At 32.6% G+C, this 16,388-nt stretch overlaps 1 protein-coding gene across 1 annotated transcript; it reads right to left on the reverse strand.

Moving 5' to 3' along the window:
- Positions 1-7,542: 7,542 nt before the first annotated feature.
- Positions 7,543-8,775, reverse strand: LOC115886767. The gene has a single exon (XM_030906051.1). It carries the CDS (start codon positions 8,773-8,775, stop codon positions 7,543-7,545), a length of 1,233 nt encoding a protein of 410 aa, XP_030761911.1.
- Between the last annotated feature and the right edge of the window lie 7,613 nt (positions 8,776-16,388).

The following is a 16,388-nucleotide window of genomic DNA, read 5'->3' on the forward strand; positions in this document are numbered from 1 at the left end:
TTATCATCTAGATACGTCTTTTTTCTATAGTTTATTTTTTGATTTATCTCAATAGCTTTATCTTTATTAGAGATATTCGCTTTTGAAGAAGGCACTGACATTTTTTCGTAATTGTTTACATTAAAACCACGCCTTTCCCAATGAGTATTTTATTCCTTTAAGGGAAATGTGTTCTAGACGACGTCGTTGTTACGTTACCAGGCTTCTTTTGCTTGATAAAAATAAATAAAACGCAGATACGTAGATACATACGTTCTTTGGACAAATGTCTGCGTTCCCTAAATGTTATAAAACTTTGCTCACTGGGTTGCTTTTTGTCCTAGTAACACTGTCTTTGAAAAATCATATTATTATTGTCTGTTGACCAATTACACCAATAAACAACCATATTTGCGGTTTTAAGTCCAAAAATTGTGTTGATAAGGATCCAAAATCAAGGCTAAAATTGCTGTAAATTATTACTGTCTTATTCAAAAAGCGAATCTCTCCAATAAAAATCAAGCTATTGAGATGAATCAAAAAACAAAAGTAGTGGGAATTGGCCGGTTCTAGACCACAAGATACAGATACACCCGGGGGAATTGGCCGGTTCTAGACCACAAGATACAGATACACCCGGGGGAATAGGCCGGTTCTAGACCACAAGATACAGATACACCCCTTTCCACCCCTCACCCCTCATTCTCTGGTTGTCCCCCCACCCTACCCACGATCCTGACTCGAAAGATACAACATCCTGCCACCGTTTGCTATCCCCCTTCCCTTTATATCCCGCTTATTTTAAATAGGATCATTACTCGTTATCCCAGTACTAATCAGTTTGTCATGGAGTAAAGAAGGCAGTTTCTTTCATAGACGATTTTTATAAAAATTAGAAGTTGAATTATCAAACCCATAGAACGAAAAACCTACAAAAGTTGTCGTTATGTTTAAGTGCAGTGAATGTAACAAGTGTTTCAAACATAGAACAAATGTATACAGACACAAAAAGGAATCATGTATTTTCCGTTCCAGTTGTTCAGGATCTGAATTAAAAATTACTAAGAAAAGAAAGGCTGCAGATGACATCACAGATATTCCTGAAAAGAAGTGTAAAGCTGACAAGAAAGTTCCAAAAATAACTTTAAAATTTTGTCGGGAATGCGGTATATGGTTCATAAAAAATAAAATCAGTGCACATTTACGATCAAATCTCCACAAAAGTGTTGTGATAAAAAACAATAGTGAAAATGTAAGAATCATAAAATCGGCCCTTAAAAACCGAATTGTGTCTTTTATGTTACTTCCATCTAAGGATTATATAAAAATTGATCAATATTTTGAAGAAATAAAACCAAAGTTTGATAAATTAATTAATGAGGAGTTAATAAAACATCATTCACTAAAAATAAATGTAGAGTTGTTTGGTCAATTTGTTCTTCAATCTAAGGAAGTTATTGAGACCAAATCTTTCAACACACGAAATAAAGTTATACATTTTGGAAGTAACCTCGATAATATTTTTCATGATTTTCTCGATACTGTTAAAGAAAAAATATCTATATTCGCAGAAAATGGATCCGGATGGGCTTTACAAAAAATTTTATATCTGGAGATCAATGTAAATAGATATAATCCTATGAGAGGATCTTCATACATTCCTTTACCAAGAGATATAGTAAATAAGAAAGCTGTGATCAATGTGCAAAATAAAGATCAATTTTGTTTTGGATGGAGTCTTATAAGCGCAAAGTTTCCAGTTGAAGTAAATAGTGACAGAACAACATCATATCCTGATTTTTTTACACATTTCGATTTTAAAGGTATAGAATTCCCAGTAAAACTAAAAGACATATCAAAATTTGAACAATTAAATGAAATATCCGTGAACGTGTATGGTCTAGAGAGTGTTTTTGAAGACAATAAGTTAAAACATGAAGTAGTTGGACCTCTTTATTATAGTGATAAAAAATTAACAAACCATGTGAATCTGTTACTAATAAGTGATGGTAAAAATAATCATTATTGTTGGATAAAAAACATGTCTAGATTAATATCAGCTCAAATTAATAAAAAGGAACATAAGAAATATTTTTGTGAAGGATGTTTAATTTATTTTACTTCTTATGAAAAATTAGCAATACATCAAAGGAATGATTGTAATCATGTGGTTACAAAAACTCCTACTAAAAGTTTAAAAATTAACAAGTTTGGTCAAAGTATTCCAGAAAACATTCTTCAGTTTGAAAATTTTCAAAAACAGTTAAGAGTACCTTTTGTAATTTATGCAGATTTTGAATGTTTTCTTAAACCTTTGGATCATAAAAAACCAGAAGATAATTTGCAATCTTATATTATTAACACTTTTAAACATGAACCGTACGCATTTGCTTATTTTATTAAATGTTCATATGACGACTCTTTATCTGTAATAGACTATTACTTCGGAAATTATGCGGCCGAGGAATTTTGTAAACGAATTGAGAGCCATGTACATCGAATTTATAATGATTATTTGAAACATGTAGTTCCGATGTTTCCATTAACTGAGGAAGAGAAAGTTACATTTAGAGATAGCAAAATTTGTCATATTTGTCAACAACCGTTTAAACCTGGAGAAGTTAAGGCCAAGGATCACAATCATTTCACGGGAAAATATCGCGGTCCTGCACATACTCATGTGTACACAAATACACTTAAACAAGGATCATGCAACCTTAATTTCAAAGATAATCCAGGATTTATTCCAGTATTTTCTCATAATTTAAATTATGATCTTCATCTGTATATTAAACATCTTTGTAAAGAAAATGATCAAATTGATGTAATAGCTCAAACAAAGGAAAAATATATTTCATTCTCAAAATCAATTTTGGTAGATAAAAAGAAAACTAAAGAAAAAAAAAAGATAAAAATGTTTATGTCAAATTAAGATTTTTGGATTCCTTTCGTTTTGTTAACTCTTCTTTGGAAAACTTAGGAGAAAGTTTAGATCCAGATCAGTGTATTGAAATAAAAAAATATTTCCAGGAAACAAAACAGTTTGATGAAGTAAGAAAGAAGGGAATTTATCCTTATTCATATGTGAATTCTATTGATAAATTATATGAAACTAAACTACCAAGTATTGATAATTTTTATGATACACTTAGAGAAGAACCTATTGATCAAAAAGATTATGATAGAGCCATTAATGTGTGGAATTTATTCAATTGTCAAAATTTAATGGATTATACAAAAATTTATCTTGTGTCTGATGTTCTAATATTAACAGATTTCTTTGAAGCCTTTCGAAATGTGTCTATGAACATCTATTGTTTGGATCCAGCTCATTACTATACAGCTCCAGGTTTAAGTTGGGATGCGATGTTACGAACAACAGATGTAAAATTAGAATTGTTGACTGATATTGACATGATTTATTTTTTTAAAAATAGTATAAGAGGTGGTATTTGTCATTGTAGTGTTCGAAAAGCTGAAGCTAATAACCCTTTTATTCCAAATTTTGACTCTTCAAAACACAATTCTTATATTATGTATTTAGATGCAACAAACTTGTATGGACATAGTATGAGCCAGTACCTGCCTGTAGGAGATTTCACTTGGTTATCAAAAGATGAAATTAAAAATCTTGATATAATGTCTATATCACAATATTCAGATTACGGCTATGTATTTGAAGTAGATATTAATTATCCAAAAAAATTACATGATAAACACAATGAATTACCATTTTTGGCTGAAAATATTTGTGCACCTGGTTCTACTGAAAAAAAATTAATTTGCAATTTAGAAAACAAAGAAAAGTATACAATCCACTATCAAAATCTTCAGCAGGCGCTAAAAAATGGTCTTGAATTAATAAAAATTCATAGAGCAATTAAATTTAGACAGTCACCGTTTCTTAAACCATATATTGATCTAAATACTGAAATGAGAAATAAATCTAAAAACAAACTAGAAAAGGATTGTTATAAGTTATTTAATAATTCTATTAATGGTAAATCTTTGGAAAATGTTGATAAACGTGTGGATATTAAACTGATAACTCACTGGAAAAATAAAGGTAAACAGTGTGGAGCAAAAACATTAATTGCTAAACCTAATTTTAAAAATTCGTTGGTTTTTACTGAAAATCTGGTTGCAATTCAAATGGAGAGAACGAAAGCATCTTATGATAAACCAATATATATTGGATTCAGTGTTCTAGAATTATCAAAAAGTGTTATTTATGAATTTTATTACGATTATATAAAAAATAAATATGGTGAAAATGCAATTTTATTGTACACCGATACAGACAGTTTGGTGATATATGTAAAAACAGAAAATTTTTACCAAGATATGCAAGAAAATTTACATAAATTTGATACATCCAACTATGATGAAAATAATGTATATAAAATAACTAAAAATAAATCTGTCTTGGGTCGAATGAAGGATGAATTTGCTGGTAAACCTATTCTAAGTTTTTATGTAACAGGAGCAAAGGCTTACTGTGTAAATCTAGAAAATAAATCTGAGAGAAAAGCAAAGGGAGTAAAAAAATATGTAATTCAAAATTCTATTACTTCAGAAGATTATAAAGACGTTGTTCAAAATTCTATTATTAAATTTAGAAATATGAATATTTTTAAATCAATAATGCATGATATGTATACACAATTAAAAAATGAAAGTTGTATTATCACCTAATGATGACAAGCGATGTATAATTCCTGGAAGTTTTAGAACTTTAGCCTGGGGGCATAAAAATGCGAGTACTACTGATGATAAAGATGTTAATGATGCTATAGATATTTTAAACAGTATAATGTATGATGATGTATTATATTAAATGTATATAAAATTATTAAAATAAATGTATATAAAAATATAAAATTGTTTAATTTTTCATTAGTTTACGGCTGAATCCCTTCTAAAATAGAAGCAGTAAAGGCAATACTGTTATTCTCCATCTTGGGAAATATCCTATATGTACATAAACCGCCAAATGTATACCTTCAATATATTTGCTTAAATGAGAGTAAAATAGAAACATATCCACAATGTTATAAACCTATGAATTTTTCCCGAATAAATGATATGAATGTATTTTCTTATGATTTAAATACCACTAATCATACATTTTTAAAATTTTGCACGTCTATCCAAATAGATCTCGAATATTTTCTTCATGGTACGAAATTAAAACAACAAATTGTTCTCTTCACAATGTAAAACAGAACTCTGATTATTCATACACCATACTCTTTACATTAGCCGGTGTATTAGTGATATTACTGGTAGTTTCAATTCTCTTTGGTATTTCACAAAGATAAATTAATAACGATAACCCCGTTTCATTTTGTATCCTCCCATCAATACAATCCCCTTTCCATTTTGTTCTTGGTTATTTAATCAGTGACAAAAATATTTGCAAGCATTCTGTTTACAACACTGCTCTTAATATAACCTTAAAATGTATCAGGCAAACTTTTACAACCAGCTATCAACTAGTGTACTAGTGTATCGCTCGATAAACAAATTAAAAAAGTTGAAGAATTTAGAAATAAGCGCAGCGAGATTTTAATTAGTGAATCAGTATATTATATTAATAAATCAAGATCCAAATGGGTTAGCGTTGGATTTTTATTGGAAAGGAAATATACTCCAGTAATTAAGCTTGGAGGATACAAATACAATCAACATATAATTTTCAATGAAGATCAGTGGATCTCGTTTTTAAACAATCAAGGGATAATGTTGAGCTTTATTTACTCCAACAGCTATGGTTGGTAACCTATGCAAGGAGATGGATACGAGATACATTTTATCTTTATGGGTGATTCAAGAGTTATCAAGATAACTCAAGACGGAGGAAACGAATTATACTTAGCTGGTGATACCATAAACGAACTTGTAAATTTAGTGAATTTGGTGAAATATCGTTTTGATATGTTGAAATTTCAAGAATTTTCAAAATATTATAATACTATCGTTAGTGGAGTCTCCCTGCAAAATGGAGATTTGATTAAAAATATTTATGATGTAATCACACCTAATCCAAACAGTGCTAATGTTTGCTGTGTACTCGAGTTACTACAATTTTATCCTGATTGTGTTATAGAAGATGTAGAAACTTTTGCATGCAATGAGTTTGTGAAAAGTATCATTAAAAAATAAAATTTATTCATTCAACTATCCATTTTATTTCCCCCCACCACTTAAATTTAGTACTTAATACCGCTAGTTTACTCAGTATCTTTCAGTCAAGATGTGGATGGCATACGTAAAAGTGACACCAGCTTACGACTTGATATCTGCTGTGGAAAATTTAAAAGAGCATTTTGAAAACTTAGAATTTGATGCGGACCATGAAGCTGTTTATGGTATGGAGAAATTCTATACTGCTGAAGAGTGTAAAGAAATTGCTAAAAAATATCGAAGGGGAGTTGAAGCTTGTGATATATATTTAAACACATCAGATATAAAAACTTTCACAAATAGAATTAAAGAGCTGGATCTAAATCACTTTTTGAATGAAGTCAAAAAATTTATACCCAAAGATATGTCTGAAGAAAATGTAAACGAATAAATTTTTTATTTTATATGTGTGTTTTATTTAATCCCATCAGAAAACTGTTTGCTATATTTTACTGTCTGTTTGCTGTATTTTGCTGTCTGTTTGCTGTCTGTTTGCTGTCTGTTTGCTGTATTTTGCTGTCTGTTTGCTGTATTTTGCTGTATGTTTGCTGTATTTCGCTGTCTGTTTGCTGAATTTTGCTGTCTGTTTGCTATCTGTTTGCTGTATTTTGCTGTATGTTTGCTGTATTTTGCTGTCTGTTTGCTGTATTTTGCTGCCTGTTTGCTGTATTTTGCTGTCTGTTTGCCGTATTTTACTGTATTTTAATATGTGTTGCTGTTTAGTACAGTTAGTAAATAAAACTCAGGTTATTAAATATTTGCTTTATTCATTCATTAAAAAATTATTATACAAATAATAAACGTTAGTTAGAGCACAAATGCATGGTAATTTTGAATGATGAGAACACTGAGGTTCTTCTGGCTGTATGGCTGGGTTTTCATCGAGTTCTATCACTGGTTTTAATGAGTACTTTCTTATATATTCTGCTTTCTCTCTCCCTTTTACATATACATGGTCTACTTCTTCAGTGATATCTATGATTATATCGGAAAACTTATGGATTGGGGTATATCCTTTATACCATGGAAGACAATGATGATTTTGCATTAACCAATTAGCTTCCTTGACCAAGTGTGGTGGTAACTGATTTAAATTAAAAGGTCGTTTAAACAGGAAATGACATATCTTTTTTCCATCATATGCTGCTAGTTCTTTAGGAATAAATCGATTGTTCTCTACTTTAAATCCTTGAACATCAAGCACCAGTAACTTCATATTTTCATACGTGAAAATTTAATATACATTGATTTTTTGTTGGAGTAATTTTGTATTTGTTGTTTCAATCTCTTTAATTTTTTTAAATATTCAGACACACGTAGTTCCAGTTTTGTATTCATACTGATATTTGATGTTGATCAGTTTCTATATTTATGTAGTTAGAGTTTTACAATTTTTGTTAAGGGGTTATAACTAAATACTTTGTCATGCAAAATCAGACAATAAGCAGATGTTTCTTTTTTGATATTAGCATTTGTTTCAAATTCCACTCTCATTACAATAGATCCTATTTGTAGGAATTCTTTTTGATGAGAACAGTCAATATGTGTAACTGGACAAATACTCTTAAATTTTTCCGGACTAAACATTGGTTCAATAGAAGTTCCATAATAAGAGTGCCTAAAATCAGCATACATTTCATATAAAGCAGAATATTTGTTCTCTTTAAAATTTAAATATAGGTCATGATATGGATATCTTTCGGAATTTAAAAAGATTCGGATATTAGATAAATCAACATTATCAAATTGACTCATATCTTTAGTAACTTGTCCTATATCTATCTGGAATGCAATTATGACATGACGAGGAGCTTCGAGTTTACTAGTGGTTTTTACTGGCCATGTGTGACGAGTGGTCTCAGGTAATGAGGAATATTCAATAATTTCCCAACTTCGAAATCCAATTAAAAGTTCTTTGTTTGATTCTAATATCTTAGTTAGAGCAAGTTGTTGAGGAATATCGACTGTAATATGAGGGATTTTCCAAAATAGTTTATCAATTGAAACCTTTGGCGTTTCAACAGTAGTTGTTGGAGGGGTTGTATCATCTTTAAAGAAAACGGCATCTAAGTCATTACTAGCCCTAATTAGGACCAACTCTTGTTTCATATTTAAAATAATTTTCTTATAATCTTCAAAGAAACCAAGAAGTATTTTTAGGGGTATAGATACATTAAATTTTCCATTGTCATCTACCAAGATTCTATCACCTTCTTTTCTGTCTGGGAACCATCCAGCATTCTGCAGTTTAATGCTCTCATTGGTATTGAAAGAAAGGTATCCTTTTAAAGTTGAAGCTAACCCAACATTCCTTACAGAATCTATAGTAACCCCGTTAAGTTCAAAGCGAATTTCTCTAAATAGAAATGCAATGCCGTTATTAACAAACTTTAATTTTTTTGTGTATTTGCCTTCATTATTTAAAAGAGCTCCCTCAATATATAAAAGACTTTCTGAAGGTAGCGTATAAGCATCAAGTTCTTGAATTGGTATTCGTATTTCATCGTTATAATCGAATTTCGAAGAGATCAATGGCTGATATGTATGTAATTCAGTACTAACTATTGAATTGTCTACATAGAGTTTTTCTGTTACATTAAGTATATCCATTATTGTAAGACTTTAAACCCCAAAGATTGGAGAAATTGACGATTTTCTGGTGTTAGCTTCTCAGAGGATCGTTTAATACTATTCTTACAACTAGATTTAGTCTTTTTATATCGTTTAATAATAACAGCTGGTGGTGTTGGTCTATTATATCTGATAACCATTATTGTCGCTTTTTAAATGTAGTCTAACCGTAATTGTTTCGTTTCGAAAATTAATAAGATCTCCGTTCTGATCGATTATTTTTACGGTAATGTTGTTGACTGTTTTAACGCTGACGGGAAAATATAATATGGGTAGTGGGGATTCCACTATTTTATAGCCTGGAGCTACTGCAGGAAAAAATTGATGAATGATGTGTACAGGTTTACCATTACTAAACGATCCTACACAAATGTTGCAATCAATACAAATAGTGTTAACTTTACCAATATTGATAATATTTTATCCGCGTCGTGTCTTCTTAACAAATCCGAAGACTGAGAGTATGCTATATCGTGCTCCTTACAAGCATCATCTAAGGAGTTTATGCCAACGTCTCCCCCTATTTATCCTTTTTCATGCGTTCCTGGTCCACAAAAATTATATCCTGGTATATGAAGTTCAACAGGGAGCTTATTAGAATGTGTTTACTAACTGTAACCTTTGCGCTTCCTATATGAGGTACAAGCATTGCAAAACTGAGAAAAAATAATCAAGTAATCCCTATAAATACTTTAACAAAGTTTTATGGTAACACTTCAACATGAGAATCTGTTCAAGAGACTAGTGTTTTAGCTGAAACACCGAATGAAAGCACGATAGAAAATTTAAATTTATCTGATATTTTGGAACAAACTAAAGAAACAATTCTTCAATATGTTGACACTCCAGGGTATCAAGAATGGTTAGAAGATTTTCATGAATTACCACGATCATACATTGATGAAGGTGTGAAGGACACCAAATCTAAGTTTGATCATAATTATGGAATAATTCATGATCTCGAAAGAGATAATTTTTTTTTGGGTCTAACGCAAAAGCCTGTAGAAATAATTGGTAAAGATATTAATGTGGAAGGTATAACATATCCCGGAACGATCGGCTTATATGAATTACTTTTTAAAAAAGAACCTATCGGTTACAAAAAGGAAGATTTAGAAAATTATATGGATATCTTGAAAAGAACTAATGCATATCGCAGAAATTTTGATCCAAACGAGCAAGTTCAAGGAAATGGATCACATAAATATGTAACAATAATTGGGCCTTACTTGCAACAAAAAGGAATTACAAAAGCTAAAACAATTACTTCACTGGAAAGATTGACTAAAGCCTTTGCTAAACCAAAAGCTCCATTTAGAGCAACCAGAGCAACAGCTGCTATTCAGAAAGGAAAAGGGCTTACTTTAAAAATGTATAAATCTAACACAGACTATGTATACTGGGATAACATCAATGAATTGGTTAATAGATTGCGACTATTAATAGGGTCTGTTAGTGCAGGTCATACTGGTCATAATAATGAAATAATTTCTATTATTGAAGAATTACGAGAAGCTCAAATAATACTATAAATATCGTATTTAATAAAGTGAAACTATCAGTTGTGTTTTAACCATGACGGTAAATAAATTTGGAACTCATATTCTCAAAGAAACTAACATGTCGTATTTTTGTATACTACCAATGATTCTTAGTAATACAACAAAAAATATTAAATTACCTAATGGTGAAAAAAGATACTATTATGAAATTAATGGTGATAATATTACTTTCCCCTTTCCATTACCAGAGTCGGAAGTCACTAGGGTAGATTGTAATATGAGTGTAGAATTCTTATAAATAACAAACTATTTAGTTCAACTGGATCTAATTGGACAAACACTTGTTAGTGGTGACAAATATTTCCATCATAAACCAAAGGCTGGCTAAACCAAACCGTCAACTACTCGTACTATATATTTAGGATTGCTGTTAAAGTCACAGATTCAAAATGAGTAATATTAAGGACGAAGTTGTTAACGAATTACATAAGACAGCTAGAAGAAAATTTAAAAGAAGACGAGTTATTGTAAAAGGGCTTAATGATTTGTGGCAAGCGGACTTGGTTGAAATGCAACCTTATGCTAAATTTAACAAAGGGTTTAGATATATTCTGGTGGTTATAAATGTATTTTCAAAATATGTCTGGACTCAACCGGTTAAATCAAAAACTGGCAAGGATGTTGCGACAGCAATGGAAAACATTCTAATCAATGCGAAAACCCCTCCGAAAAATCTACAAACAGATAAGGGAAAAGAATTTTTTAACGAAAAGTTTCAAAAACTTATGCAGCAGTATAATATTAACCACTATAGCACGTTTTCGAATCTAAAAGCTTCTATCGTAGAGAGAGTAAACAGGACATTAAAAAATAAAATGTGGAAAAAATTTAGTATGCAAGGAAATTATAAGTGGATACATATATTACAACCAATTGTTAATGAATACAACAATACTATTCATTCTGTAACAGGATTCAAACCCAATGAAATATCCAGGAATAATGAAAAACTAATTTTAAGGAAAGTTTATCGTCAAATGAAAGTAGTTGACCCACGTAGGCGAAAATTTAACGTTGGTGATTTTGTTAGGATAAGTAAATATAGAGAGCTATTTTCCAAAGGATATACACCCAACTGGTCAAACGAAATATTTGTTATAAAAAAGGTTAATATGACTAATCCTGTAACCTATCAATTAGAAGATCAAAGAAAAGAAGAAATTCAAGGCGGTTTTTATGAAGAAGAGTTGCAGAAAGTTAAACATCCTGACGTTTATCTGATTGAAAAAATATTAAGGCGAAAAGGAAATAAAGTTTATGTAAAATGGTTAGGGCTTGACAATACTCATAATTCTTGGATTTTAAAAAATGAAATGTTGTAATTTTTTAAATAAATAATGCTTCTAAGTACCTTTGTTTCTTATTATAAATTATATCTTAAAATATGTTGTTATTGAACATTGCATGTTGTGTACAATTAAGAATGAAATTTTATCATAATTAAAACATCAACAACAAACGACTTTTACATTCAAGTAGTTTTTTCTTACTGGTCTTCACACACTATAATCAAGACGTGCACCTAATTAAAGATAATTATATTCTATAATTTTAAAGGAGATTCAGTTTTTTATAAAATTAAATATATGGGTTTTAAAAGTAGTTCTAGCAGCAATTATTATATGAAATAAAATATATAATAAAATTTACAAATTAGCGAATTCATAAAATAAATAGACTTTGTTTGAATTTGTACCCCTTTAGTAGCTTGCATTCGTAATTAACCCTCATCTTTTTATAGATACATATGTTGTAACGGTTTCTAACCATCCCTCATTATTTATAAACCCATGCAAAACGTATTTTGCATCATTATTGTGTAAGAGTTTGTTCAAGTCATGGGGAAACCTGAAATACAAATTTTAAAGCGTAAAGTTATGGAAAATATTAATATAATACAACAAGTAATTGTAACGAAGAACGGTGTTCAAATAATGGATTACGACCAAAAATACGATGACATTTCACCAGTGGATTCACCAAGTCAAGTTGAATCAAACATACAATATGATGAAGAATTTTTAAATGAGTTAATAAATTCTTTAAATCAAATAGAAAGTGAAAGTGTAAACCAAGTGCAACCGGATTTACAACAATGACAAGATTTGGATATGTTAGATATGCCTACTGAAAGTGCTGTGCGAGAAATTCAACCGGATTTACGACATTCTCAAGATTTGGATATGTTAGAAATGCCTACTGAAAGTGCAGTGCGAGAAATTGAACCGGATTTACAACAATGTCAAGATTTGTATATGTTGGAAATACCTACTGAAAGTGCAGTGCGAGAAATTCAACCGGATTTACAACAATGTCAAGTTTTGGATATGTTGGAAATGCCTACTGAAAGTGCTGTGCGAGAAATTCAACCGGATTTACGACAATGTCAAGATTTGGATATGTTGGAAATGCCTACGGAAAGTGCAGTGCGAGAAATTGAACCGGATTTACAACAATGTCAAGATTTGTATATGTTGAAAATACCTACTGAAAATGCAGTGCGAGAAATTCAACCGGATTTACAACAATGTCAAGATTTGGATATGTTAGAAATGTGTACGGAAAGTGTTGTGCGCGAAATTCAACCGGATATACAACAATGTCAAGATTTGTCACAAAGTGTTATATTAGAAAATAATAAACATAATGTGAAACAACTTTTTATAAAACGTGACCTTGAAATTGCTGAAATAAAACAAAAAACGGAATTAATAACTAAAAAACTTAATACATATTTGGAATTAATTACTAAATGCAAACACTGTTTAGCTATTTTAAAACGACGTGAAACTATTACACTTAATAATTATAATCTATTATCCCAACAAGAGAAATTATTTGAAATATTAGAAATCTAAAAAATATATGTATTAGAATGTAAAAGTGTTCATCAAAATATATTTGCTATTATAATTTTGTTTAATCATATTAACATTTGTCATAACTTTACGCTTTAAAATTTGTATTTTAGGTTGTCTCATATAACCCCCTTAGGGTGCAAGGGGTATTGAAGCGATACATATAGCCTAGCTTACCCAAAAGTCAACCTCACCTTCACGTGGTGCACCCTGTTTACACATACGAGGCTCTGACGTCCGAGTATAGGCGGTATAACCTTATACAACCCTCAGACCTACCATCTTCTGGGGAAAAGGAGTAATAAAATACACCTAGCCGGCCGAGAACGTAGCACAAGGGAACTATCGTCGCAGTCCTCACTGTGCCATAGCCATCCCGTGCTACAGTTGCAGCCATAACTGTGCGGCAGCGTAACCGCCACAGTTAAACCTTTTCACGCAGCTTACACACAGCAATGATGGAACATTCGAGTGGGACAAAATTATCGTGGTAAAATACCCCCTCAATCGGATCTCCGGTAGGGGTGCCTACTCGAGCGTATCATCGGAGAAACAAAAACATCAATGTTTCACGTTCGCGGCGTGGAACGTCCGCACTCTACTGGACAAGATAAATTCAAATCGACCAGAGAGAAGAACAGCACTGGTCTCACAGGAACTCCACCGATTAAATATAGATGTTGCCGCTCTAAGCGAAACACGCTTTGCAGATGAAGGTGGTCTCACTGAGGAGCATTACACCTTCTTTTGGAAAGGTCATCCCGCAACACACAGGAGAATTCATGGTGTAGGCATTGCGATCAAAAACGAAATCGCCACCAAGTTAACAGAAGTACCTATTGGTGTCTCAGAACGTCTTATGACCCTAAGGTACCCCATATCAGACAAAACTTACGTCAACATCATTAGTGCCTACGCTCCCACCCTTGACGCTAAAATCGAAGATAAGGATAAATTTTACCAAGCTTTACAAAATGCCCTTAACGAATTCCAAAGCACGAACGAATCATCTTGCTAGGTGACTTTAATGCCCGTGTAGGCAAACAACAGGAAATATGGCCTGACGTATTGGGAAAACATGGAATGGGAAACGCAAATAGCAATGGTGAACGCTTATTAACAACATGCGCAGAGTATAATCTTTGCATCACCAATACGTGGTTCATGTTGAAGGACAAGTTTAAAGGTTTGATTTGGAAACATCCTAGATCAGGCCACTGGCATCAATTGGACCACATAATCGTTCGAAGGACGCATCTAAAAGATGTTAGGCTCACAAAAGCTAGAGTAGATGCCGAATGCGGCACTGACCACCGACTTTTAATTTCAAAAATGAAAATCCAGTTAAAACCCAAACATCCACGCTGTAAAAAGCAAAACAACATGACCAGATTGAACGTACGGGGTCTAGAAAACAACAATACCGCCGACGCCCTCCGGGAAGCCATCAAAGAATCACTTCCACCGATAACTTCAATCTCAGTATTGGAAGCTGAACAAGGCTGGACATAATTAAGGGATGCGATTCATAAAACCAGCGAAGCAGTACTGGGAAAGTCGAACAAAAAGAAACAACCAGACTGGTTTGACGAAAATCAACCGCATATACAGGCTTTGTTGGAACAAAAGCATAGAGCATATCAAGCCGTCACTGCAAATCCACATAATCCAAGACTGGTAGACAACTTTAAAGCAGCCAACAACACGCTTCGAAGAGAACTGCGCCAAGTAAAGGATAACTGGTGGTCACAAAAGCGAATCAGATTCAAGAGTACGCCACGCATCAGGATTATCGTAAATTCTTCGAGGCTGTAAAAAGAAGTATACGGCCCAACTAAGAAGGTAAGCTGCCCAATCATGGCTCAAAATGGCGAACTTCTAAAGAGGAAGAACAAATTAGAAATCGCTGGAAAGAACATTACAGCCATATCCTTAACCAAGAAAACAACCCCAATATGGAAGCATTAAACACAATACCTCAGTATAACAGCCTCGATGTATTAGACATCCCAATAACAGAACAAGAAATAAAGACCTCCATAACACAGCTTAAAAACAACAAATCAGCTGGCTGTGACGATATTCCGGCGGAAATCTATAAGTGTGCAAGTAAAGAACTTATTGGTCATCTTAAGGCTCTCTTTGATGTCGTATGGGAAAGCGGAGAGGTACCTCAGGATTTTCGCAATGCGAATATAGTGAATATATTTATTTAAGAACAAAGGAAGTGCATCAGACTGCGGAAATTATCGGGGAATTTCGCTATTGGCTATCGGCGGAAAAATTCTTGCAAAAATAATGTCAAACCGCCTGCACCCACATATAGAAAAAATTCTTCCAGAATCGCAAACGGGTTTTCGTACCAACCGCGGCACCGTCGATTCCATATTTTCTATCCGTCAACTACAGGAAAAAGTAAAAGAGCAGCAGTCTAAACTTTATGTTGCATTCATCGATCTAACAAAAGCCTTCGACTCTGTGAACAGAGATGCGCTTTGGGCAATTATGGAAAAGATCGGTGTACCCAACAAATTTCTTACAGTGTGTAAAAGCCTCCATAACAACAACAAGTCAAGAGTGTCACATCATGGATCACTGAGCGACCCATTCCTAACAAATACAGGAGTTAGGCAGGGATGTGTCTTAGCGCCTCTCCTATTCAACATATTCATGGCAGCGCTCTCCATTATAGTGGACAGCAAACTGCAGGAGAGAGGATTAGGCATTAGATACAGATATGACGGCGGTCTGTTCAACATAAAAAGACTCAGGGCAAAAACACGTACAAAATTTATCACAGAACTTCAATACGCTGACGACTGCGCTCTAGTTGCAAACACGGTACAACAATTACAAGAAATGTTGAACACATATACCTGGGCATACGAGGCTTTGGGCCTTAAGCTGAACATCGGCAAAACTAAAATCATGTGCACTCCCCCGGAAGATCACAACAATGCTATAAAAATCGGAGAAGAACTATTCGAATATGTGGCGGAATTCAATTACCTTGGCAGTTTGATTTCGGAAAAGGCCAATATTGACTCTGAAATTCAGCACAGGATTAGTAGCGCCTCAAGAGCATTCTGGAAATTAAAAGACAGGGTTTTCTACAATCATGACTTGAGTACAAAAACAAAACTTGCAGTATACCGAGCAATTATAATCCCCA

This window comes from Sitophilus oryzae, unplaced genomic scaffold, assembly GCF_002938485.1.
Source record: "Sitophilus oryzae breed Bouriz unplaced genomic scaffold, Soryzae_2.0 scaffold_496_pilon_pilon, whole genome shotgun sequence".
In the NCBI taxonomy this organism is placed as follows: domain Eukaryota; kingdom Metazoa; phylum Arthropoda; class Insecta; order Coleoptera; family Curculionidae; genus Sitophilus; species Sitophilus oryzae.

What these genes read in the sequence shown, in the direction of transcription:
- LOC115886767 (XM_030906051.1), bottom strand. Translation starts at nt 8,775, where the DNA reads ATGGATATACTTAATGTAACAGAAAAACTCTATGTAGACAATTCAATA.